General features: G+C 33.2%; 1 protein-coding gene across 2 annotated transcripts in view; it reads left to right on the forward strand.

Moving 5' to 3' along the window:
* Nucleotides 1-27,092, forward strand: part of ATRNL1 (attractin like 1) — a 788,891-nt gene that overhangs the window by 265,049 nt on the left and 496,750 nt on the right. For both annotated transcript variants that reach the window (XM_040486565.1, XM_040486566.1), the window contains exon 21: nucleotides 933-985. In XM_040486565.1, the coding sequence (XP_040342499.1) occupies nucleotides 933-985 (53 nt within the window). The remainder of the gene's footprint in view (nucleotides 1-932; nucleotides 986-27,092) is intronic.

The raw sequence follows: 27,092 nt of genomic DNA on the forward strand, positions 1-27,092 counted from the left end.
CTCTCTCTCTCAAAAATAAACATTTAAAAAAAGAACTAAAGATATTTTGAAAATATCTTTCTCATCTTTTAAACTTTTATATATACTTTAAATATTAAGTCACTGATTTCAGTTAGCCTGGTGTATATACCATTTTATAATAATTTATTTTGGAGGGTGTTTCAAGAAGAAACATTATATAAAATCAAGGTGTATCTCTGTTAGGCACTAACTGTCATTTTTACTGAATTCTAGAAACAGGGACATAAAAATGTGAACTTCAGAAATTTTGAAAATACTTATAATCTTCCCCCACTGCTGTAATTAACCATAATTGTGAAGAATTTAAATTAGAATTCATGATTCAGAATGCTCTTATGTTCTTCCATTTTTTTGTAATATGTTTACGTAAGTTCAGAGTTTGAGCTTCTTAATTTAGGGTTGGATGATTTAGAAAAAAACCCTTTTCTTTGATACACAATTGAGGAGATCTGTTCTAAAATACAGATTCATTATGTAGAAATTGGGGGAAAATATATTAATTTCCAAGAATACCAAAAGTAAGAAAATGGTGTAGATTTATGAATTTCCACAATTTTCTTCCTTTACCTAAAATTGTCACCATATCTTTATCAAGACTTTCAGTTTCTTCTCATTATTAAGGAAGATTACATATCCCCAAACTCTAGTCTTAACCCATCTGCCTTGTGTGACATTCCCTTTTCTCATCTTGCATGGGTATTTATTTGTCTTCACTGTTTCTTCTCTTGACTCATGCTCAAATATTGGCTTTCTACATTATTTACTGTGAAGATTTGTTGTTAAAACTTCGATTAATAGAATAGTTTTTAAAAATGTTTTAATGTGGAGTTTAATTACTTTCTTGCTGGAAGAAAGATACAGAGCTTTTGAATTTTGTGGATCAGTAGTAAATGAGTTTATTGTTCCTACAGGTGTGATTCTGAAAATCGCTATGTTGGTAATCCACTTAGAGGCACATGTTATTGTAAGTATCTGTTTTTTTTTTCATTTTTAAATAATTTATAAAATTAGTTTTAGGTGATTTTGCAGATAACAAAATTCACCTTGCGTTCCGATGTTGTCATTAATATGTTACCATTTCTGTTTCTTAAATAGAGTACAACTCCTTATATATTGCTAGGAAAGGCAGTCTTTTTGCCTTTGTGTTTGGTGCATTTTTTTTCTACATTTGAAGAGTAACATAGCAATAGATCTTATTCTGAAAATGGAAACAAACATAGGACTTGAGTAAACTGAGCTGGATTTAATGTAATCTTTTCAATTTGATTAAATTTTGAACAAATAGAATTTTGTGATAGATTTTTTTAGGGGGCGTTTTTGGTCATCACTAAAAAGCTGTGCTGATTTTTTACTAAATGATACTATCACTGGGTAGTGATTACGTGGTGGATGTATGTTTAACTTTTTAAGTAGAAAGCAAAGAGTTTTTCAAATGATTGTACCTTTTTGTATTTCCACCAGCAGTGTAAGAATTTCATTTCAGTTCTTCAAATCTTTCAATATTTCATATAGTTAATCTTTTTAGTTTTAGTCGTTCCAACAGGTGTGCAAGAGTATCTAATTCTCATTTTATTTACATTTCTTTAATGAGTGATGATATTAAGCATTTATTCATATGATTATTTGCCATATGTATATTTTATTTGGTGAAGTGTGTTTAAATCTGTTGTCCTCTTTTAAAAATCGGGTTGTTATATCATTGAGTTTTCAGAGTACTTTATGTATTCCAGATGCAAATATTTTATTTGATATATGATTTACAAATTATTTTTTTTAGCTTGTGCCTTGTGTTTTCACTCTATTAGAAGTGTTTTTTTTGAAGAGAAGTTTTTTTTTTTTTTGAAGATGATTTTTAATTATGATAAACTTCAATTTATCAGTTTGTTCTTTTGAGAAATCTTAGCTTGACCTAAGATCACAAAGATTTTCTCCTTTTTCTTCTAGAAGTTTTGTATTTTTATGTTTTCTACTTAAGATACAGTCTATTTTGAGTTAATATTTGTATATACATCAAGAGATGGATTTTTTTTCTTCATGTGGATATCTAAGTTTTCTAGCACTGTTTCTTTAAAGACTTTATTTTAACCAATTAATTGCTTTTGCAATTTTGTTTTTGTTTAAACTTTGTTTAAAATCAGTTGCCCATATATGTGGATAAGACGTTAAAGACTATTTCTGGAATCTCTATTGTGTTCTGTTAATTAATTTGCCTGCTTTTGTGCCAAAATAGTACTGTTACAACTACTGTAGTTAGTAATAAGTCTTGAAATTATGTATCATTTATTTTCCGACTTCATCCTTCTATTTCAAACCTATTTCAGACTTGACTCCATTTCTTTTGTGGTTACATGTGAATTTTAGAATCTGCTTGGTAAATTTTGCCAAAATACATACTAGAATTTGGATTGAGATTGTGTTTGGCTTATAGATCAGTTTGGGGAGAATCCATTCTTAACTATAGTGAGTCTTCTGACCCATCAACCTAGTATATCTCTTTTTTAAACTTAATTATTTTTTAATTTATTCTCAGCAATATTTGTTATTTTTCACTGAGCAGATCTGTCATGGTTTTTGTCAGATTTATCCCTACATATTTTTTTTTATTTTTTATTTATTTTTTAATTTTTTTTTCAACGTTTATTTATTTTTGGGACAGAGAGAGACAGAGCATGAACGGGGGAGGGGCAGAGAGAGAGGGAGACACAGAATCGGAAACAGGCGCCAGGCTCTGAGCTATCAGCCCAGAGCCTGACGCGGGGCTCGAACTCACGGACCGTGACCTGGCTGAAGTCGGACGCTTAACCGACTGCGCCACCCAGGCGCCCCTATCCCTACATATTTTATACTTGCTGTTGTATAATTTATAATGCTGCTGTAAATAATGTTTTTTTAAAATGTGATTTTTAATTGTGTCTGATGTATACAAGTACAGTTGATTTTTGTGGTGATTTTTATCCTTCAGCTTTGCTAAACTTCCCTGTTAGTTCTAGAGCCTTTCTGGTAGATTCCATTATATTTTTGATGCAGACTGTAATGTGCTTTGTAATTAATAGAATTTGATTTCTTCTTTTTCTTTCTGGCTACCTTTAATTATTTAAAAATTTTTTTTATTTTTTGCATTATTGCATTGACTATTATGTCTGGTACCATGTGACAAGATGTGATGAACATGGGGATATTCTAGTTGTGTTGTTGATTTCAGAGAGAAAAGATTCAGTCTTTCACTATTAAATATGATGGAGGTTTTTCCTAGATGCCTTTATCCGCTAGAGGAAGTTCTCTTCTAGTCCTGCTCTGCTGAGGACTATTGTTAGGAATGGGTGTTTTGTTTATGTCATATATTTTTTCTGCATCAATTGAGATGATCACAAGGTATTTGTATTTTACTTAAATATATATTTTTTTTAATATTTTATTATTTACTTTTTGAGAGAAAGAGAGACAGAGCATGAGCAGGGGAGGGGCAGAGAGAGAGAGGGAGACATAGAATCTGAAGCAGGCTCCAGGCTCTGAGCTGTCAGCACAGAGCCTGATGTGGGGCTCGAACCCACAAACTGCGAGATCATGACCTGAGCTGAACCTGGATGCTTAACCGACTGAGCCACTCAGTCGCCCCTTGTATTTTACTTTGTTAATATAGCAGTTTTAGTTTGTAAAAGGAATAAATGCTACAACATGTAGATATACCATTTTTTTTTGTTGTTTATCAGTAGATGGGCATTGGGATTGTGTCTAGCCTTTGACTGTTATGAAAAATGTTGATATAATTCACACAGTCTTTGTGTAGATATGTAATTTTATTATCCTTGGGTAGATTCCTATAAGTGAAATTGCTGGGTCATGTGATAAACTCATGTTTGACTTTTTAAGTAACTGCCAAATGATTTTACAGTATGGCTATACAATTTTAACTTCCCGAAATTTATAAATGCTTCAGTGATTCCATATCCTCAACACTTAATACTGTTTTTTTGATTATAGCTATTGTAGAGTATATGTAGTAGTATCTTGTGTCTTTAATTTGTATTTCTCTTACGACTGATAATGTTGAGCTCCATTTCCTGTGTCCTTGTCTTGAACATGTTTTGTTAGATGTGTAAAATACTAAGTTTCCTAATAATTTTGTTGCCATTTAAATAGTATCTTTTAAAATTACATTTTCAGGACATCTGGGTGGCTCAGACAGTTAAGTGTCCAACTCTTGATTTTGGCTCAGGTCATGATCTTGCTTTTCGTGAGTTTGAGCCCAGCATTGGGCTCTGCACTGACAGTACAGAGCCTGCTTGGATTCCCTCTCTTCCCCTCCCATTCTCTCTCTCTCTCTCTCCCTTTCTCAAAATAAATAAATAAACTTAAATAAAATTACATTGTTTACTTATATTTGATATATAAACATTAAATTCATTTTAATACACTAATCTAATATTCATAAACTTTAATGAACTCGTTATTAGTTCTTATTGTTTACAGATTTGTTTGGTTTTTAATGCAGTTAATTATATTATATGCAAATAAAGACAGTTTTATTCCCTCTATCAAGATTTCTTCAGAGTTTTTTGATTACTGACTCAATTTCTTTGCTAGTAATCACTCTATTCAAATTTTCTATTTCTTCTTGATTCAGTTTTGGAAGGTTATATGTTTCTAGGAATGTATTTCTTCCAGGTTGTCCAATTTATTGGCTAGAATTTTTCATAATATTCTGTTATAATCCTTTGTATTTCTGTGGTATTGGTTGTTATTTCTCCTCTTTCTGTTTTCTGATTTTATTTATGTGCCTTGATGAGTCTGCTAAAGGTTTATTAATTTTGTTTACCTTTTCAAAGAACCAGCTCCTGATTTTTCATTGATATTTTCTGTTGTTTAGCTTTTTAAAATTTATTTCTGCTCTAATCATTTCCTTTCCTTCCTTCTAGTTTAGTTTTGTTTGTTCTTCTTTTTCTAGCAAAGTTAGGTTGCTTAGTTGAGTTTTCTTTTTTTTTTTCTTGAAGTTAGCCTGTATTACTATAAACTTCCCTCTTAGAACAGCTTTTGCTGTATCCCAAGGTTTTGGATCATTGTATTTTCATTTTTATTTGTCTCTTTGTATTTTTTATTTCCTATTTGACTTCTTGGTTGATCCATTTATTGTTTACTTGAATGTTGTTTAGCCTCCATGTATTTCTTTTCTATCCAGATTTTTTCTTGTGATTAATTTCTAGTCTCATACCCTTGTGTTTGGAAAGATGCATGATGTGATTTCAATATTTTTTGATTTATTGACACTTGTTTTATGGTCTAATATGTGATCTATTCTGGATAATATTCCATGTACACTTGAAAACAATGTGTACTCTTTTTGTTTTTGTTTTTGTTTTTGTTTTGGATGGAGTGTTCTGAATATATCTATTAGGTCTTTATGGTTCAATCAATCATTCAAAGCCACTGTTACTGATTTTCTGTCTTGATGACCCATCCATTGGTGTGAGTAGGGTGTTAAAATCCCCTCACTATTATTGTGTTACTATTAATTTCTTCCTTTATTTCTGTTAATATTTGCTTTATGTATTTAAGTGCTCCCATGTTGGGTGTGTAGATATTTACAATTGATATATCCTCTTTTTGGATTGTTCTCTCTATGAGTATGTAGTGTCCTTCTTTCTCTCTTGTTAGTATTTGTTTAAAGTCTCTTTTGTTCAACATAAATAGTCTTACCCCCAAAATTAACCCACAGAGGTCCAAAGTAAAATGCAGAATGATTAAGTGACAAAAAGATTTATAAACATCAAGAAAGAACAGCTACATACAGGGGAAACCCCATAAGGCTATCAGCTGGTTTTTCAGCAGAAACTTTGCAGGCCAGAGGGAGTAGCATGGTATAGTCTAAATGTTGAAAGGAAAAAAGCTGCAACCAAGAATGCTCTATCTATCAAAGCTGTCATTCAGAGTAGAAAGAAATTTTTCTAAACAAAAACAAAAAACAAACAAAAACAAAAAAGAGTTTCTCTAAGAAAAGCTAAAGGAGTTCATCCCCTCTAAACCATCCTTACAAGAAATATTAAAGGATATTCTTCAAGTGGAAGGAAAAGGTCATAATCTAGAGTAAGATTATGAAAGAAAATTTTACAGGTAAATATAAACCTATAATAAATGTAGTAGATAAATTACTTATGAAACCAATATGGATATTAAAGCACAGGAACTGAAAAATCAATTATATTTACAAAAACCAGTCAAGGGATTCACGAAAGAAAAAGATGTAAAGTATGATACCATATACATAAAATGTGGGGAGGGTAGTAAAAATTTAGTGTTTTTAGAATAGGTTCAAACTTAAGCAACCATCAACTTAATATAGACTGCTGTATGCATAAGATGTTACATGTGAACTTAATGGTAACCACAAGTCAAAACCTATAATAGATACACAGAAAGTAAAGGGAAAGGAATCCAAGCATAACACTAAAGAAAACTTTAAACCATAGGGAAGAGAGTAAGACAAGAGGTGAACAGAGAAGAAGACAAAAACAATCATAAAACAAGTAACAAATTGGCAATAAGTACATACTTATTAATAATTACTTTAAATGGAAATGGACTAAATGCTCCAGTCAAGACATAGGGTGACTAAATGGATAAAAAAGAAAGGCCCATCTTTATGTTTCTTACAAGAGACTTAACTCAGACCTAAAGACACATAAAAATTGAATGTGAAGGGGTGGAAAAACATTTACTATGAAAATGTAAGCAAAAGAAAGCTCTGCTGACAATACTTCTATCTTTAAAGTTTTTTTTAACCCCTTACTGGGACACTTGTGATCTCTAAGTGCTGAGTCAAGGTGATGGTAGTAGACAGGACCATCAAGTAGAGAGTTTGAAATAATTTATGGAACATTTCCTTTAGCAAGTTAAAAAAAGTTATCCACATTAGTGTTCTATAAGATTTTATTATGAATGACTTTTTCCTTTACCTTATTATGTGTGAAGTTGTATTAGTAAATTTCCTAATGTTAAATATCTTTGAATTCTGGGATAAACCAAACATAGGCATGGAATATTGTTTTTTGGAACACTGCTAAATATTAGTTGTTCATATTCTATTTAGGATTATTTTCAGTATAAATGAATACAGACTACCATTGTACTTTTTTCTCTAATGAAATGATGTTTGACTGTAAGGTTTTAGTTTTTATTTTCCATTTTCGTATTGGGTAATTATGGTAATAGCTTTTAAAAATGAATTTGAGTAGATTGATGACCCCTTTTAAAACAGAAATGGTTAAATATTAAGTGAACTTTAAAGGTTGGCTGAATTCAAAGAAAATTTTGGGGTCTGGTCATTTAGTAATTTCCTTTTTATATACTTTTTAATTGTTATTGTTTCTTTAAAAAGTTCTTAATGTTTATTTATTTATTTGAGAGAGAGAGAAAGAGAGCCGGGAGGGGGGGCGAAGAGAGAGGGAGACACAGAATCCGAAGCAGGCTCCAGGCTCCGAGCTGTCAGCACAGAGCCTGACACAGGGCCCGATCTCGTGAACTCTGAGATCATGACCTGAGCTGAAGTCAGCCACTCAACTGATTGAGCCACCCAGGTGCCCTAATTGTTATTGTTTCTTATTAACATTATTTTCCACATAGTTCTTAGCAGACACTGATGATCAGTGTTTAGATTGTAATTGATTAGGTGTTGCAAAAGTGATATTTCAATACCTTCTTTATTTCTTGATTAGAAAACTTCTCTAAAAATAAATTTCCTCTCATCAGTTATTTGGTTACTCATTGATACAGTTCATATAGGAAATGCATGATAAATGTAATATTAGTTGTTTTTACTTACCAGTTTTCAAAGTAAAGAATTATTCAGTATCTCTCAAACATGACGATGTTTCTTTTCATGATAAACTTATGGACTCATACATATTTAATATGTTTAAATCCATTTTCAATTATTAACCTTACTGATGCTCAAATTGGTTTTTATGACTAAGATAATTTTTCTTCTAGATCAATGCTATCCAATATAAATATAATATGAGCCATATATGTAATTTAAAAAAATTTAATGCTTATTTATTTTGAGAGAGAGAGTGTGTGTGCAAGGCAGGGGAGGGGCAGGGAGAGGGGGAGACAGAAGATCCAAAGAGGGCTCTGTGCTGACTAAAGAGGGGCCGATGTGGAGCTCAAACTCACTAACTGGAAGATCATGACCTGAGCTGAAGTCGGTCTCTTAATTGACTGAGCCACCCAGGAGCCCCTTAAATTTTCTAGTAGCTACATTAAAAAAGTTAAAGGAAACAGGTGAAATTAATTTTTTTAAGTTTATTCATTTTGATAGAGAGGATGCGTGTGTTGGACGAGCAGAGAGAGAGGGGAGAGAGAGAATCCCAAGCAGGCTCTGTGCTGTCAGTTCAGAGCCCCACTCGGGGCTCACTCTCACCAACCATGAGACTATGACCTGAGCCGAAATCAAGAGTAGGATGCTTAACCAACAGAGTCACTGAGGCACCCCCAGGTAAAATGAATTTTAATAGTCTACTTTATTTAACTCAACATATCTGAGATGTCAGTTTAACATGTACCATTATAAAAAATCATCAATGAGGTTTTTGTCTTTAGTGTTTTTTTCAAACTACGTCTGAAATACAATTTGAATTCTATAATTATAGCAGTCTCCATTCAAATCAGTCACATTTCAATTACTCAATAGTCACGTGTGAATAGTGGTCACCAAGCGTTGGATAGCTCATCTTTAGATTATGTAGGATTCTAACTTTCTTAAAAATGTAAAAGGAATAGTCATAAAGCACTAGATGGCAGCCTTGTCACTTGTTTGAAGACCCTTAAAGCTTAATAACATTTGAAAGAAATGGTGTTTAAAGAAAAGGTCAGTAGTTCTTGTAATAGTGTTAATGGAAACTATACTGATTTTAAAGATCAGAGTGAAATTTAAAATGCAGGCCCACACTGTGGCTTAAAGCAATTGAGTGCAATGTGGTGTTAACTTAATTGAAAGTAATATACCAGCAGTTGTATCCTTTAGACAGTCTTAGTAGGTTTGTTTGTTTGTTTGTTTATTTATTTATTTATTTAAAGTTTATTTATTTTTGACAGAGAGAGAGAGAGAGAGAGGGAGAATATGAACAGGAGTGGGGCAGACAGAGGTGGAGAGAGAGAATCCGAAGCAGGCTCTGTGCTTTCTGCGCAATGCCCATCACTGGGGCTCGATCTCCCCCTGAGATCTTGACCTGAGCTGAAATCAAGAGTAGGATGCTCAACTGACTGAGCCACCTGGGTGCCCCTGCTCTTAGTAGTCTTTTTTTTTTTTTTTTAACACTTTATTTTTGAGAGAGAGAGAGAGAGAGAGCAAGAGAGAGCAGGTGCTCATATATGTAAGTAAGGGAGAGGTAAAGAGAGAAGGACTGAGAGAATCCCAAGCAGGCTCCATGCCCAGGGGGGAGCTCCACACGTGGCTGGATATCACGACCATGAGATCATGACCTGAGTGGGAAATCTAGAGTTGGACACTTAATCGACTGAGCCACTCAGGTGCTCAACCCCGGTCTCCCATGTGACAGGTGTGGATATTTGCCACTCTACTAAGGAGGAAGACCTTAGTTTTTTGTTTTTTGTTTTTTTGTTTTTTTTTTTTAAGTTCAGTTTAAAACGAAAAATATTTTGGCTTATTTCACCTTTTAATTTTTGAAAAATTACTGTTTTATTTTCAATTCTGTTGCTCTTTAGAGTTCAGCATACAATTTTGTGATGATAATAATACATTCTCTCTTTTAAAAGGAGTAAGGAATTTAATTACTGTCACATTCAGTGCTTGCTTCTGCCACTCATCACATCTTATGTTAGTTTACATTACTAAAAAAATTAAATAGGTATCCATTTGTACCACTGTAAACTCTGTAGGTTATTATTGATATATTTAGTGTTTATTAGTGTTTATGGTTTGTACTGAAAGATTAGTTATAAGCATATTATTTAAGGATTTGAATTTTTTCTTTTGTTTGATATATGAGAGATATTTCTAATAAATGTTAGTATAGCTTTAAATTATGAGTACCAATCCCAATTTAATTTTCTAAAATGTTATGTCATACAAACAATGAAATTAAATCTTGAATTAACCTTATACTTAACATGATTATTTTGTGTTTTGTTCTAAAATGGGAATAAAGGAATTTTCCCATTTTAAATTAAATATAATGTATTTTGCTAGTGTTTTCTTTTTTTTTTTTTATTTTTTTTTCAACTTTTATTTATTTTTGGGACAGAGAGAGACAGAGCATGAACGGGGGAGGGGCAGAGAGAGAGGGAGACACAGAATCGGAAACAGGCTCCAGGCTCTGAGCCATCAGCCCAGAGCCTGACGCGGGGCTCGAACCCACGGACCACGAGATCGTGACCTGGCTGAAGTCGGACGCTTAACCGACTGCGCCACCCAGGCGCCCCTGTTAGTGTTTTCTATAACTGTTTAGCCATTGATCAATAGATCAATACATCAAACAGCTATTTCAGTAGGATCTAGCTGGTCCATCTGCAAATACGGAAGTGACCTAGATAAACACAGAGAATCTAAATTCTTTCATTTCACAGATTGAAGACATGATGGATTGAGGATTATCAGAGAAAACATAAATTAACCACATGGTTGGATTTTAACCTTTATTCTGTGATTCATCAGTGTTTCTGTTAAATTTCTTTAAGCTTATATCCCAGTAATTTTTAGATGTTTATTTCAGAATTATTTAATATTTTAATGTATTTTATTTTATTTTATTTTACTTTATTTTATTTTATTTTATTTTTTTACTTATATATGAAATTTATTGTCAAATTGGTTTCCATACAACACCCAGTGCTCATCCCAAAAGGTGCCCTCCTCAATACCCATCACCCACCCTCTCCTCCCTCCCACCCCCCATCAACCCTCAGTTTGCTCTCAGTTCTCAACAGTCTCTTATGCTTTGGCTCTCTCCCACTCTAACCTCTTTTTTTTTTTTTCCTTCCCCTCCCCCATGGGTTCCTGTTAAGTTTCTCAGGATCCACATAAGAGTGAAACCATATGGTATCTGTCTTTCTCTGTATGGCTTATTTCACTTAGCATCACACTCTCCAGTTCCATCCACGTTGCTACAAAAGGCCATATTTCATTTTTTCTCATTGCCACGTAGTATTCCATAGTGTATATAAACCACAATTTCTTTATCCATTCATCAGTTGATGGACATTTAGGCTCTTTCCATAATTTGGCTATTGTTGAGAGTGCTGCTATGAACATTGGGGTACAAGTGCCCCTATGCATCAGTACTCCTGTGTCCCTTGGATAAATTCCTAGCAGTGCTATTGCTGGGTCATAGGGTAGGTCTATTTTTAATTTTCTGAGGAACCTCCACACTGCTTTCCAGAGCGGCTGCACCAATTTGCATTCCCACCAACAGTGCAAGAGGGTTCCCGTTTCTCCACATCCTCTCCAGCATCTATAGTCTCCTGATTTGTTCATTTTGGCCACTCTGACTGGCGTGAGGTGATACCTGAGTGTGGTTTTGATTTGTATTTCCCTGATAAGGAGCGACGCTGAACATCTTTTCATGTGCCTGTTGGCCATCCGGATGTCTTCTTTAGAGAAGTGTCTATTCATGTTTTCTGCCCATTTCTTCACTGGGTTATTTGCTTTTCGGGTGTGGAGTTTGGTGAGCTCTTTATAGATTTTGGATACTAGCCCTTTGTCCGATATGTCATTTGCAAATATCTTTTCCCATTCCGTTGGTTGCCTTTTCGTTTTGTTGGTTGTTTCCTTTGCTGTGCAGAAGCTTTTTATCTTCATAAGGTCCCAGTAATTCACTTTTGCTTTTAATTCCCTTGCCTTTGGGGAAGTGTCGAGTAAGAGATTGCTACGGCTGAGGTCAGAGAGGTCTTTTCCTGCTTTCTCCTCTAAGGTTTTGATGGTTTCCTGTCTCACATTCAGGTCCTTGATCCATTTTGAGTTTATTTTTGTGAATGGTGTGAGAAAGTGGTCTAGTTTCAACCGTCTGCATGTTGCTGTCCAGTTCTCCCAGCACCATTTGTTAAAGAGACTGTCTTTTTTCCATTGGATGTTCTTTCCTGCTTTGTCGAAGATGAGGTGGCCATACGTTTGTGGGTCTAGTTCTGGGGTTTCTATTCTATTCCATTGGTCTATGTGTCTGTTTTTGTGCCAATACCATGCTGTCTTGATGATGACAGCTTTGTAGTAGAGGCTAAAGTCTGGGATTGTGATGCCTCCTGCTTTGGTCTTCTTCTTCAAAATTACTTTGGCTATTCGGGGCCTTTTGTGGTTCCATATGAATTTTAGGATTGCTTGTTCTAGTTTCGAGAAGAATGCTGGTGCAATTTTGATTGGGATTGCATTGAGTGTGTAGATAGCTTTGGGGAGTATTGACATTTTGACAATATTTATTCTTCCAATCCATGAGCAGGGAATGTCTTTCCATTTCTTTAAATCTTCTTCAATTACCTTCATAAGCTTTCTATAGTTTTCAGCATACAGATCCTTTACATCTTTGGTTAGATTTATTCCTAGGTATTTTATGCTTCTTGGTGCAATTGTGAATGGGATCAGTTTCTTTATTTGTCTTTCTGTTGTTAACGTATTTTAAAATGAAGTGCAGTATAGCACAATTAATGAAAAAGGTAAAAATAGCTGATGAGAAAATTTTCTATTCAATTAATCTAGAAGAGAGATGAAAAATTTATTTGGCAAATATTTTGTAATGAAACTGTTAAATTATTCTAGTTATGTAAATAATACAGACTCACTGTAGAAATAATTAAAGTTTAAGGAATCAATAAAAATGCCTGAAAAGCTGCCACCAGCGCTCCCAAGGGGAGTTGTGCAGCCTGTTTCCTCCGCAAAGGTTCCTAGCTACAAGAGAGAGTGGGCGCTGATATCCTGTACTTATCTTTCTTACTAAGCCATATAACCCGGTGTGGGGCTCTGTCTGCCTTAAGCAAGGGTTAATAGCTCCTTATTTATAAAGATGCTGAATGGGCAAATGAAGGCACTGCATGCCTTTCTAAATACATCATGTCATGAGAATGATTGTACATAAAAGCTTATAATGTATATAATATTATGGCAAACAACTTTTTTCTCACTGATATCTACCTCATTATTTAGCATATTTATTAAATAAAACAGTTTTTGTCCAAACTGGAAAACAACCGCCTGACTTTAAAATAATGATATCACCAGTTAACATTTATTAAGCATTTACTGTGCCAGGCTAGTGTAAGCTTTTTATATTTATTAGCTTTTTTAATCTTCAAATGAGAAGGGTATGCCAGTTATCAACATTTTTTGTTTGAGGGAACAGAGGTAGAGAGAGTTTATTTTTATAAAATCACAGAGCCAGGAAATGACAAAGCCAGTTTCCATCCAGCATTCTGGGTCTATAGTCCATACTCTTGATCACGGTAATAAAACTAGAGTGACGAAAATTAGTAATAAAATTATCTCACATGTTTTTATATGAATAAAACAGAACAATCTATTGAAGGAAATAAAAAGAGGATCTAAAAATTTAAAAATCTATACTGTCTTTTTAAATAAGAAGTATTCCTTTGAAAATATCATATTTAACCAAAGTGATTTTGGTTAATCATGAATTTACAATTAGAATTTTATTCAGTTCAGTTTTTTGAAGGATATGCATTAAAGTTAATTACCTTAAATTTTATTTTAAATAATACACTTTTAGAATACACAGTGAAATTATGAAAAAGAAAAATAGTGAGAAAAGCCCACTTGATAGTTCCAGACATAATATAACTTTAACAGTACTGGTTCCCATATTGGCATAGGAATCGGTGAACAAAGTAGAGTCCAGGATTAGATTCCTGAACACTGGGCAGTTTTTATGGCAATAATGTTATTTTTATAAAAGTTCTTAATGGCTCAATCTGTTTGTTTTTAATCATCCTAAACCTTAGATCATGGCTTTTGCATTTACCATTTTTCTGCCTCAGATACTTTAGCCACTATTCCACTCCTACCTAAGATGGACTCACAATAGCCATTTTTCCCCTCATCCTAACACACAGTATGAAATTATCTCACTTGTTTAATTGTTTATGTAAACATAGGTTTTCTTTATTCAATAGAATGTAAGTGTGTGGGCTTAGGACCTTCTCTTGTTGGAACCCATACTTATGAAACTCTGTATCTTTTAGGCAGGCTTTAACTAAATACATAATGATAGAACACATATAAATTATCAACCCATAAGTGAATATGCATATATTGTGGCTATATAGGCAACTATTGTTATTTGACCAAAAATGTTTGGAGATCATGTTATAGGTAATCAAGTAAAAGTGGCTTTACATTTATTTATTGACTTTTTTAGTTTTTAAGTTTATTTATTTACTTGGAGAGAGAGAGATAAAGTGTGTGCACAGCTCGAGTGAGCCAGGAGGGGAAAAGAGAGAGAGAGAGAATCCCAAGCAGGCTCTGTGCTGTCAGCACAGAGCCTGACACAGGGCTCAATCCCACCAGCTGTGAGATCATGATGTTAGCTGAAGTCAAGAGTCGGACGCTTTAACCAACCGAGCCTCCCAGGTGTCCCTAATTTACATTAATTTTTAAATGTATTTACATAAAGTAGTACAAATCTATATTAAACAACTTTAAGCATCAGGCATTCGTTTGAATAAAAATGAGTCTCAAGATTTGTTTTTCCTCATAGTCTATGGAACGTTTGCCTCAAATAAAATCTACGCAGATTCCCATATGTCATTACAGAGTAATGAATAATAGTTCAGCTGCTTAAAGATACTATGAAGCAAAGAAAGTTGGCTTCTGAAGAAGTCGTGCCACATTATACGAAGGCCCCTACATTAGAATCAGTGATGTATAAGCATTGGTAACCATCATCAATCTTCTTTTTTCATTAATGAAAAAAATAAGACCTAATGAGTTTAAGTGTATATTCAGGGCCACAGAATCAGTCCTTTTCAGACTGTGAGTAACAACAAAGTATCTGTGCTTTTTCTCTCATATCTAGCAAATGTTCAACTTTCAGATTTTACCTTTGGAATTATTCTAAATGTTCCAAGCTCAATAGAAAATCTTAGTAATTTTAAGCATGGATAGTACTGTTCAGCAAGCGAAGAAAAACTAGTATTTATTGAATGTTTTTCTTGTAGAGAACAATTTAATATTAATTATTTCATTTAATATTCACAAGAGTGACATTTTTTTTTTCTCCTTAATTTATTTACTGAAGAGTTACACTGTTAGAGCTTGGTGAGAGAGTTCATTATTGGAATTGACTCAGTTTTGTTTATTCATTGAACATATATTTTTTGAGTACTTTGGTGGACTCTGGGGATATTATGGTGAACAAAATGGGTTCTGCTCCATTGATGCTTATAAAGCTGTAGGGAAAATAGGTCTTATACCTCTTATACAATTGCCTAGATATGTGATTGTCATAAGAACTCTGAATGAGAATTCTAGAGGCTTCAGGAATATATTATAAGAGAACCTGACCTAATTTGTGGGACAGGGAATAGGACTGGGTCAGGCAAGAGCACGATGGAGCTTTGACGTGAAGATGACTGCATAGAAGGGTGGTGTGGATGTGCGAATGTGGGGTTGGGAGGTGGGGATGTGGAATCAGTGGGGCAGCAAGCACAAAGGTTGTGGTTGGAAAGAACATGGCCTGTGAGAAACACATCGAACTAGGTGAAAAGAGGCAGGAGATGAAGTATGTGAGATTTGCAGGATCTAAATTATGTGGTGCTATATAGAACATGAGAGGATTTGGACCTTTATTGTAAGAAAAATGGGAGCCATTGCAGGGTGTTAGGAGGAGACTAAAATATTAAATTTTAATTTTAAGATAATCAGTCTGCTTGCAATGTGTCAGCTTGATGAGGTCAATAGCACATGAAAGAAGCCATTTTAGTTCGTTTTCTGAGGCCTGTTTCTGGTGCTACATGTAAAGTATGAACCACTGAGACTGTGAATATATTTGAACTTATATTCACACAAATTTTATCATTTACTAAATAGTTGTCAAAGTTGGCAAATACAGGTATTTATACAAATGATATTGTTTAAAATGTATTTGGATGTTCGAGGCACCTGGGTGGCTTAGTTGCTTGAGTCCAACTCTTGATTTCGGTTTAGGTCATGATCTCATGGTCATGAGATCGAGCCCCATGTTGGGCTCTGGGCTGTGTGTGGAGCTTGCTTGGATTCTCTCTCTCTCTCTCTCTCTCTCTCTTAACCCCTCCTCCACTCACATACTCTCAAAAATAAATAAATAAACATTTAAAAAACTCATATTTGGATCCTTGATATTTTTGTCAAAGTCTAGGTGCATCCCTTTATCAAACCCTCAGGGTGGCTAAATATATGTGTCCAATATTTTCATCATAAGCATCTTTGCTGCAAACATTTTCACCATATAACTAATTGACTGTAAGTCAATTTTGTTATAAAAGGTAAACTCACAAAAAATACAAGAGGGACATTAATTAAAAAGGGCATAATGAAACATGAAAATTGTTAAGAAAATTAAAAATTATTGTGAAACATAAAATATTTGAACACATTTAAAATGTATGTAGGTTCATGGCAATACTGTACAAATAACAGATTTTATTTTGCTGGTTGTCCTTAAGTACTTGTTTTCAAAGTCTTTTGTTCATGCTTTTTATACTTTTTTTTTTGCTTGTTGATTTGTTTCCTCATTTAGTATCACATCTTTTCTTTTTTTGCTAAAAGTTTTTCCTTCATTAAGAGAGATATCAGTTTCTAAATCCTGGGATGCACATTGGTAACTGGGCTTTATATTGTGTTGTGAAAGTGTTCTACACTGTTACTTGTTCTTGCTGTCTTGTCACATACCGGTTGATAGTTTTCCCAAGTCCTGTGGAAATCGCAGGCTCAATGTATAGACCATCATGAGGGCTAAGATTTAAAATGGGAGCACTGAATCAATGGAGAAATGAAACGAAACTGTCACCAGGTGAGAAAACAAAACAAAACAAAAAAAGACTGTCAAGCCAAACTGTCACCTGTTATTTTTTTTTCTCTTTTATGGCAAATCTGCGTTATGGCCAATTACGCAACAAATATGATTGTGGCAAAGATGCTTACAGTGAAACTACATAGAACGAAATATATAAAATCATGAACTCATATATTTATGAACAAATATGTAGTTATATATAAATATACATATGAGAATCTGTTTGATATTTTGGAAGTTTTTAGAATTCATTCAGAGCCAATATGGTGAATAAGGAAATAGAAATAACATTGATTGAATGCCTTCATTTTATGAGATGGTCTTTTCTAAGCCAAATACACACTAGCATAATTATGTTTAACCCATAGAATAATCCTATAAGATAGGCAGTTTTATATACCCATTGCAGCATCATATTTCACTAAGGTTAGTTAACCTACATAACATAACCCAGTCGGTGAATGGGTGATTGCAGTTCACATCTCCTCAGATACTGTGGAGAATGCTCCATTAAAAGTGAAACACAATATGAATTGATGAAAAAGCAAATAATAATGCTTCAGTTTCTTTCTCAGAATATCCAAATTAAAAACTTCTGAAACAATTCAACATTTATATAATAATTATTCTGAGCTGAAATTTGTATGAACAGTATCATCGATATACACAAGTCAAGATCACTTTCATTTGTGAACCTGATGTCTGCCTTCCTGCATCTCAGATTATATAGATATTTCTAATATACGTTTTGATGATTTTTCCACTGGTTATTATCTTCTCAGAAAATACAGTAGTTCATGCAGCTTTTGTTGAAAAACTAAAACAAATACTCACTATTTGCTTTTCATCGCCTCACATATGTGATGTCCTCAGAAGCTTTCTTTATAGTTCAAGATCTCTTTCAAAAGATCTTTTGTTGCAGCATTTAAATTTTTAGTCATCGTTTCCAATTAATCATTAATTTGCTGTAATATCTGACCTCTTTAAGTATTTTGTACATATTCAAGGCTTTCCTCTTGATATTCTGTTTGCATGACTCCTTTTTTTGATGCTGTGCTTTATTCATGACCTTAATTTTGTATGTAACATGTTATTAATTCTTCCCAGTAAATAGCAGCCATTTTTTTTTTTTTTTTTTGGTCCATGACTGCTAGTCCAGTACTGACTGAACTATCTAAAAAAAATTGGCTACTGCATGTTGGAATTCAACCCTTGGTTTGTTCTAGTCATAGAAGATTAGCAAGAGAGATAGATTATTTTACATGTTTTTTTGTCCTATACCTATGAAGTGAATTAGAAATGAGATATGCCATTTTTAGACAGATATATAGCCATATAAATCTAATTACCTAATCCTTAAGTGTAAATCATTTGAAAAACATGTTAAAGATCAAAGATCAAAAGAAAAATGTCCTCTGAGCACCACTTTTAAAAATCTCCTTTTTTTTGGCCCAATTATGGTAGTAATGCATGTTCATTCTAGAAAAGAAACAACAAGACAAATTAAAATTGCTAATAATTCTTTTACCCAGAGAAAGCTATTGCTAACATCGCATTGGATATTTCCCCAGTCATTTATTTATGTACATAGATAAGTAAATAAAGGAAGGCATTATTCAGCCTTCCTTCCCCAAAGATGTACATATCCTAATCCCTAAAATTTATGAATATTTTACTTTAAATGGTAAACATGAATTTGCAGATTTGATTAACTTGATGATCTTGATATGGGGAGAGCATTCTTGTGGACCCAGTGTAATTACAAGTATTCTTACGAGAGGGAGGCAGAGGGAGATTTGACGACAGCACTGGGAGATGGAATCATGGGAAAAAAGAGGTTGGAAAGAGGACAGAGCCATGAGCTAAGGAATGAACAATTTTTAGAAGCTGGAAAAGGCAAGGAAGTGAATTTTTTTTGAGTGCTTCCAGAACAAACCACTCCTAACTTTGTTTTACTGTGTAAGTTTCATTTGGACCTCAGACTTCCAGAACTATGAGAATAAATTCACGTTGTTTTAAGCCACTGAATTTGTTATTTGTTACAGCAGCAGTAAGAAACTAATACACACATTTTGTGTATTTATTTCTTCTCCAAACATCAGATCACAAAGGAAATATTTCTCAAAATTATTCTTTATTATTCATTAATTTTTAATTTATCCTTATAATATCTTTATGCCATTTTTTTTGCTCTCTTGTAACTATCAGTGTACCATAGTTTTCAGATAATTTTATCCTTTTTTTTTTGTATTGACAGTTTAAAACTTAAATTTTATGTTTTATTTTTAACATGAAGTCTACCCTCTTAAAAATAATTTAAGTGTACAACACAGTACTGGTAATTGTAGGGACAATGCTGGAGAGCAAATCTCTAGAACTTTTTTACCTTGCGTATTTGACACTTTATGTCTTTTATTTAGCCATTCTCTGCTGTCCCCCTCCTTTGGTTCCTGGCAACCACCGTGCTACTCTCTGATTTATAAGTTTGACTATTTTAGATACATTATACAAATAGAATTATGCAGTATTTGTCCTCCTGTGATTGGTTTATTTCATTTAACTCCAGCAGCTTTACTTCTGGGTGTTTATCTAAAAGAATTAAAATCAGGATCTCAAAGAGATAATAGCACTGTAGTGTTCATTGCACCACTATTCAGAATAGCCAACACATAAAAACAGCTTAAATTTCCATTGGCAGATGAATGGAAATCCTGAAATGTGTGTCATGGATGAAACTTGAGACATATATGCAGATTTTTAAAAAGTTCTTTTAAATTTTTAATGTGAAATAATTACAGGTTTACAAATATTTGCAAATATTTCTTTATGATCTTGACCCTTGGAAAGTGTTGGACACATATTTATAGTATTTGATGTTTTTTTCATGATTAAATTCAGGTTATGCATTTTTACTAGGATAGGATAGCACAGAAGTGATGTGTGTCTTTCTCAGTGAATCCTATTAGGAAGCTTATGATACCAGTTTTTCCCATCACTGATGCTGTTATCTTTGATCAGTTGTTAATCAACTGTACCACTTTGTACCACTTTGTTCACTCTAGAGCTACTGGTTTTTGTTTTTGTTTTTTCGTATTTAATGAGTAATTTATGAGGAAATTTTTTGAAATTAGGTAAATATCCTATTTCTCATTATACTATCACCCACTATTTTTACTATACATTGACAATTCTTACCTGAAAGAATTATTATCAATGTGCTTGCCAAATGGTGATTTTCTGTTGTGTTATTTCTTCTGCATTTATTTCTTCTGCAATAAGGAAGAGCTGTTCCTCTTCTCTCAGTTATTTGTTTATTCAGTTATTTGTTTATAGCAGTATTGCCTTATGGATATGTATTTTATGGCTTATAATGAATTACTATTATTTTATAGCTGTTTCCTAGATTTGGCTATTGGGAATACTTCACATTGTCTCCTGCTTCCTTCTGGCACGACTCCATCATTTTCTGAGTGCTTTCTTATTTTCTTGCACTGCAAGATATTTCAGACTCACCTTGTGCTTTTCCTGCCCTTTCCCTGGAATCAACCATTTTTCCAGGAAGCCATGGTTTTTTATATTGGAGAATGGTATTTAGAAACCAAAATATGGGAGCTACATATGCTCATTTGGTTCTGGGGTGTTGTTCTTTCTTTCCTTTTTTAAAAAAGTATTTCTTAAATTAAGTCACCAAGTGTATGTGTGTGTATGTGTGTGTGTGTGTATGTATATATATGTATATATATGTGTGTGTGTGTATATATGTGTGTGTGTGTGTGTGTGTGTGTGTGTATATATATATACTATCTTATTTTTAAAGCTTTTATTTAAATTCCAGTTAGTTAACATACACTGTAATACTGGTTTCAGGTGTGCAATATAGTGATTCAGCACTTCTGTACAACGCCTGATGCTCATCACAAGTGTACTCCTTAATTCCTGTCACGTATTTAACCCATCCTCCCTTCTGGTAACTATAGTTCTCTGTAGTGAAGAGTCTGTTTCTTGGTTTGCCTCTCTTTTTTTCACTTTGGTCATGTGTTTTGTGTTTTAAATTGCACATACAAATAAAATCATATGGTGTTTGTTTTTCTCTGAGTTCTTTAGCTTAGCATAGTACTCTAGAGAGTATTATGGAACTCCACTGTCTTGCTTTAATTGAAACTTACTGTGCCCTGAAACCTTGCTGTTCTCCAAGGGAAGATCTGAATGTTTTTTCTTTCGAAATGTTGATTAGGCATGGGAATAGTATCTGCCTTGGTCCCTTTGACATTGACAAATAATTGCTTTTCTTTACCTGTTCAAGAATTTCATCTCCTCTGAAGCAGTATTCCACCTCTCCTTGTTGCTGCCTTTCATGGAAATCTTGTGCACTCCATTTAATATTTTATCCACTTACTACATTTTCACTTGCCTCATTGTCTTTCTGTTATTATCCCTCATGACATGATTCTAGAATTCAATTTCCATATGTACTTTAATTATGTATTAGGTTTTTTGTGTTCAATTTTCAAAAAGACTTATAGGATGTAAACACTATACTCCCAGGACAGCTTTGTTATAAGCAAAATTAAGGATTTTAAAAAAGTCTGGAGATCTTAGATATTAAGCTAATTGTGTAATTGTTAATGCAGTGTGTTTTTTGTTTTGTTTTGTTTTGTTTTGTTTTGTTTTGTTTTGTTTTTTTGGTGGAGAGGTAGGCATAATCACCAATCTACTAAAATAGCCCCCAAATAAGAGTTGTAGGTGCTTATATTTTTATATTATATCTGGCCACATGTTAAACTTATAGTTATAATTGTTTTATATTTCCTGGTAAACAATCTGATCTTAGCCATAAAAAGATAATTTTGTTTTCTTCTTTTGTTCTAACTTGAAATTGGTCATCTATTCACTGCCAGACCTTTTTGTTATGCTGCTTCCTTATTTGTATTTGTCTCTTAGTTTTAGAATGGGCAGGAGTAATTTTTTTTTCAGGAGAATAATATATAGATCATGTACTTTTAGGACATTTGCTTGCCTGAAATTTATCACTATGTTGCTTTTCTGTGTGGACAGCATGGTTGAATATACATATTCTATAAATAACTGGTCCAGTTTCTTGTCTTTTGACATATATTGTTACTTTAGAAAACTTGGCATCTTAACTTATCATCCTTTGTAAATAACTCATTTGTCTCTGTGAATGTGTGTGTATGTATAACGTGTGCACATGCCCACAGGGATGTGCCCACATGTCAGTAGTATTTTTTAAATAACAGCTTTATTGAGATATAATTCAGATACTCAACTCTTATTCTTTTTAAGGTGTACACTAAAGTGGTTTTTAGTATATTCAGAAAGTTGTGTGACCATCACCATGATCTAATTTTAGAACATTTTCACCACTCCTAAGAGAAACCTAGTACATATTAACAGTCACTCCTCATTCTTCCTTCCCCCAAACCCTAACAAATCTTCTTTCTATCTCTATGGATTTGTTTTCTATCTCTATGGATTGTTATTATATGTATATAATATACATTATATATATCAGAGTAAACCAATATATATATATATATATATTATATATATTATATATTATATATATTATATATATGTTATATATATAAATGATATTGTGGAATATGTGGCCTTTTGTGACTGGCATCTTTTATTTTTATCATAATGTTTTAAGATTCATTCACGTTAAACAAGGATCACTACATCATTCCTTTTTATGGCAAAATAGTATTTCTTTGCATGGACATAATTCATTTTGATTACCATTCACCAACTGAGGGACATTTGGGTTTTTTTTTATTTTGGGGCTGTTATGAATAATGCTGGATTCTTTTGATCTTTTATGTAAGGTATTTCAATATTTAGGTTTTAGTCTTCAACAGGTCTTTTCTATCGTATATTTAATACATATGTATATAATATGTGTATATTATTTATGCTTTTTCCGATTTGTTACAATGTCTGCTTTAACAACATTAGTCATGCATATATTCAAAATTTCTATGCCTATTTTTTTTTTTGAGTGATTTTCATCTGTTCTCTGGGAGGCTTTTTCAGATTTGACCTATATGGCACTGATACAGTTTTATGTTATTTTAATTATTTTATCTTCTGATTCTATTATTCTGTTTAATTTTACCGTTATTTTATTACTTTATTGGTTTTTTTTACAGTTTTAATTTTTAGCTCGTTTTTATTGTAGTCTTCATTGTTATTTCCTCCATCTGTCATTTGTTGCATTTTTTTAGATTTTCCCTTTTTTTGATGCATACTGAATAGATATTTTAAATGACTAGACAGCTACTCATGTTAAATTATTATATATACTTAATCTATAGTGATAAAATGATATTTTTCTCTTCTCACTATGCTAGTCAAACTAACACAATCAAAGATGTCAACTTTTTTCTCTTTGTTTTCACTTCCTTATCTATACATTTAGGATCATATTCACTTTAAGGCCTATCAAGTTTATACAAAAAGTGAAAGAGATATAAAGAAGAGTGACTGTTTTTGTATCTGTTTTACTCCTGTTTGTAGACTTCATTTTTAGATACAATTAGGAAATTAATTGAGAACTTCTGATTTTCCTGGAATTATCACAGATTGCTGCTTGTTAGCCAAGATATTTAAAAGCTAGCTGTATTCTTTATAGGTGTTCCAAACTTCAGGGTTCAGTCTGTGAAATCAGAGGATTGATTTATACAGTGTGTATGATTTCTTAAAGTTGTGAAATATATCCCTCTTGTTTTTTCAGTCCACAAAGTTTTCAGATAATTGTTTCTAATCAGTAATATATTTGAACATGCAGTATGCAGTTTATATTTTTTTAATTATGAAATTTCAATTACACTTCAAAGATAGTGCACGTACTTTAATGTATATATATTATATATACTTTCACAGTATATATAATATCATTTGAAAGTTGTGAATGCTACTGAGGTTTAGTAAAACTTAACTCTTTGCTATATTTCTTGCAGCAATACAGGCTCCAACTCTGCTCACCTTAGTGCAGGATGAATATGGTTTATAAATATATATTATATTTATATATTTATATATAATATATTATATTATATAATAATATATTATATAATATATAATTTATATATTATATATTTTATATTTATAAATATATGTTTATATATTTATATATTATTTATATATTTATATTTATATATATTTGTAAAATATATATTATATAATATATAATATTTATATATATTTATAAAACCATATATATGTGTGTGTGTGTGTGTATATATATATATATATACACACACACATATATATACGGTTTGTTGATGTTTCCAGATTGCAGATGCTCTAGCACTGAGGTGGGGATATATAGGAAGCAAAAACAGCAAATAAACCATACTCCACAAACCTAGGGAATGCACCACTGGGCCATGAGTTCTGAGCTCATTGCCTTTTACCTACCGAAGGACATCATTCTAAACTTTCTCCTCTCTCTCCTGTCTCATCAATTTTTCCCTTTCTTATAAATTTGTATTTATGCCAATCAGTATAAAAACATGCAATTTCTCCTAATTTAAAAAGTTGTTCTCCCTAAAAGACAACCTAGTGAATGGGAGAAGCGAAGTATATAAAGAACTTTTACAACTCAACACCTAAAAAGCAAATAATCTAATTTAAAAAGGGCAGAAGACATAAATAGACATTTCTATAAGGAAGACATACAGATGGCCGATAGACACATGAAATGATGCTTAACATCATTCATGAGCAGAGAAATGCAAATCAAAACCACAGTGAGATATCACCTCACACCCTTCAGAACGGCTAAAATCAACAGCACAATAAACAACAGGTGTTGTCAAGGATGTAGAGAAAGGGGAACCCTCTTAACACTGTTGGTGGGAATGCAAAGTGTTAGCCAACGTGGAAAACAGTATGGAGGTTCATCAAAAAAATAAAAATAGAACTACCATATGATCCAGTAATTCCACTTCTGGGTATTTAGCCAAAGAATATGAAAACACTAATTAAAAAAGATATATGCACTCCTATGTTTATTGCAGCATTACTTACAATAGCCAAAGTATGGAAGCAGCCCAAGTGTCCATCAATAGATGAATGGATAAAGACAATGTGGTATATGTATACACTGGAATATTAATTCAGCCATAAAAACGAAAGAAATCTTGCCTTTTGCAATAACATGAATGGATCCAGAGAGTATAATGCTAAGTGAAATAAGTCAGCCAGAGGAAGACAAATGCCATATGATTTCACTCATATATGGAATTGGAGAAAACAAAGCAAAACAAATGAACAAAGGAAAAATAATAAGAGACTAAAAATAATAACACTAAAAAAAAGGGGGAAAAACCAAAAAAAAAAAAACTAAAGAAAACAAGGGGGGGGGGGTGGGGGGGATGGATGGAATAGGTTAAGGGCGCTAACAGTACACTTAACTTGGGGAGCACTGAGAATGTGTAGAACTTTTGAATCACTGTATTGTACACCTGAAACTAATTTAACACTGTATGCTAACTATATTGGGTTAAAAAAAAAAGTAATTCTCTCACCTCTCTTGTTCACACTTAGCCCTCCTGCTAGTTCGTCATTACTCTGTATCTATGAATAATGCAATAAATTGAGTTGATTCATAATCAAACAGGACTTCCTTTTTTTTCCACTTAAAAATATATATTAAAATAAAAATAAACCTGAAGGAAAGAATTACCAGAATGCAGCCCTTTGCATAGTAGTTCAAGAATAAGGGAAGGGCAAGGAAGGGAAAGAAAGGGAAGGGGACTTCTTATTTTGTATACCATAATGAAGTGGTTCATTAAAGCAATATAAAAACTTCTTTTCAGATTATGTACATTTGCATAAACGTGGTACACCTTTTAAATGTCAGTGTTTTATGTCCTGTACTGTATTTAGCTAAGAATTTCAGAGTAAATTTCAGCATTAAGATACGTGTTTTAAGTGCCAGGTAATTACTCATTTGTAACCCCCCCCCCCTAAAAATATACCAGCAAAATGACTAAAACTGGTGGGGGTAGAAGTAGGTCATCTCCTAGTTAAGTAGAAAATTGCACACTTGGTTTCTGGAAGACTTTGCTTTAAGCAGCTTTAAAAGGAAACATTTTGGGAGCACCTAGGTGGCTCAGTCGGTTAAGTGTCCGACTCTTGATCTCAGCTCAGGTCTTGATCTCAGGGTCGTGAGTTCAAGTTCTGTCTTGGGCTCTGTGCTGGGCATGAAGCCTACTTAAAATTTTTTAAAAAAATTAGTAATTATCATTCACTGATAGGTACTCTTATTAGTCACTTGAATTGAGTGATACTCCTACTAGGTTCGTTCCAGGATTCAGACTTATATTTTTAGCCCAGCTGACATTAGGAATGATCATTACCATATATAATATACATTATACTTGCCTTGTACTTCCAACTCCAATAAATGAGAACAGTAAAATCAAAGTTGAATGCCTGGCAAAGAATTCGATTGGACACGATTGTGGCACAGGCTAGAGTCTATAAAAGCAGAAGAAAGTCTGTGCGCTTGGGGCATTTCAGCCTCTGCTTATAGCTACGTTGGTGTCCCGTGCCCCAATCCTTACTTCCAAGGAGTTATCTGCTCTTGACTTCTCAATACTTAGTTTCAAGCCCCCCCCCCCAAATTACACACACACACACACACACACACACACACACACACACACACACACACACGTGCATAATTATGCAAATTCTTGAAATTAGTTTTGAAGTGTTTACATTTCCTCAGTCGTATTTTTCCTTCATTTTGAATAGATATTACCTGCCCTCAATATTGCAGTTCTCTCAGCCCCGGCCCACTGCAACTGACAGGGGTGAACACTATTCTCTTTTTTAAACACAAAGACACTAAGTTCCGGTTTTATTCCTATCTCATAGCTTGCTCTCTCAGCCTCCTTTGTTGGCGCCTCCTGAGGATCTGATTAGTTGCATTGGTGTGCCTCAGGGCTTATTCCTTGCAATTCTGCTCTTTAACTGTTGATTTCCTGGCTTCATTGTATCAAATCTCCTCTAAAGTGTTGATGATTTCCA

Source organism: Herpailurus yagouaroundi, unplaced genomic scaffold (genome assembly GCF_014898765.1).
Source record: "Herpailurus yagouaroundi ecotype Mexico unplaced genomic scaffold, PumYag 163, whole genome shotgun sequence".
Taxonomy (NCBI): domain Eukaryota; kingdom Metazoa; phylum Chordata; class Mammalia; order Carnivora; family Felidae; genus Herpailurus; species Herpailurus yagouaroundi.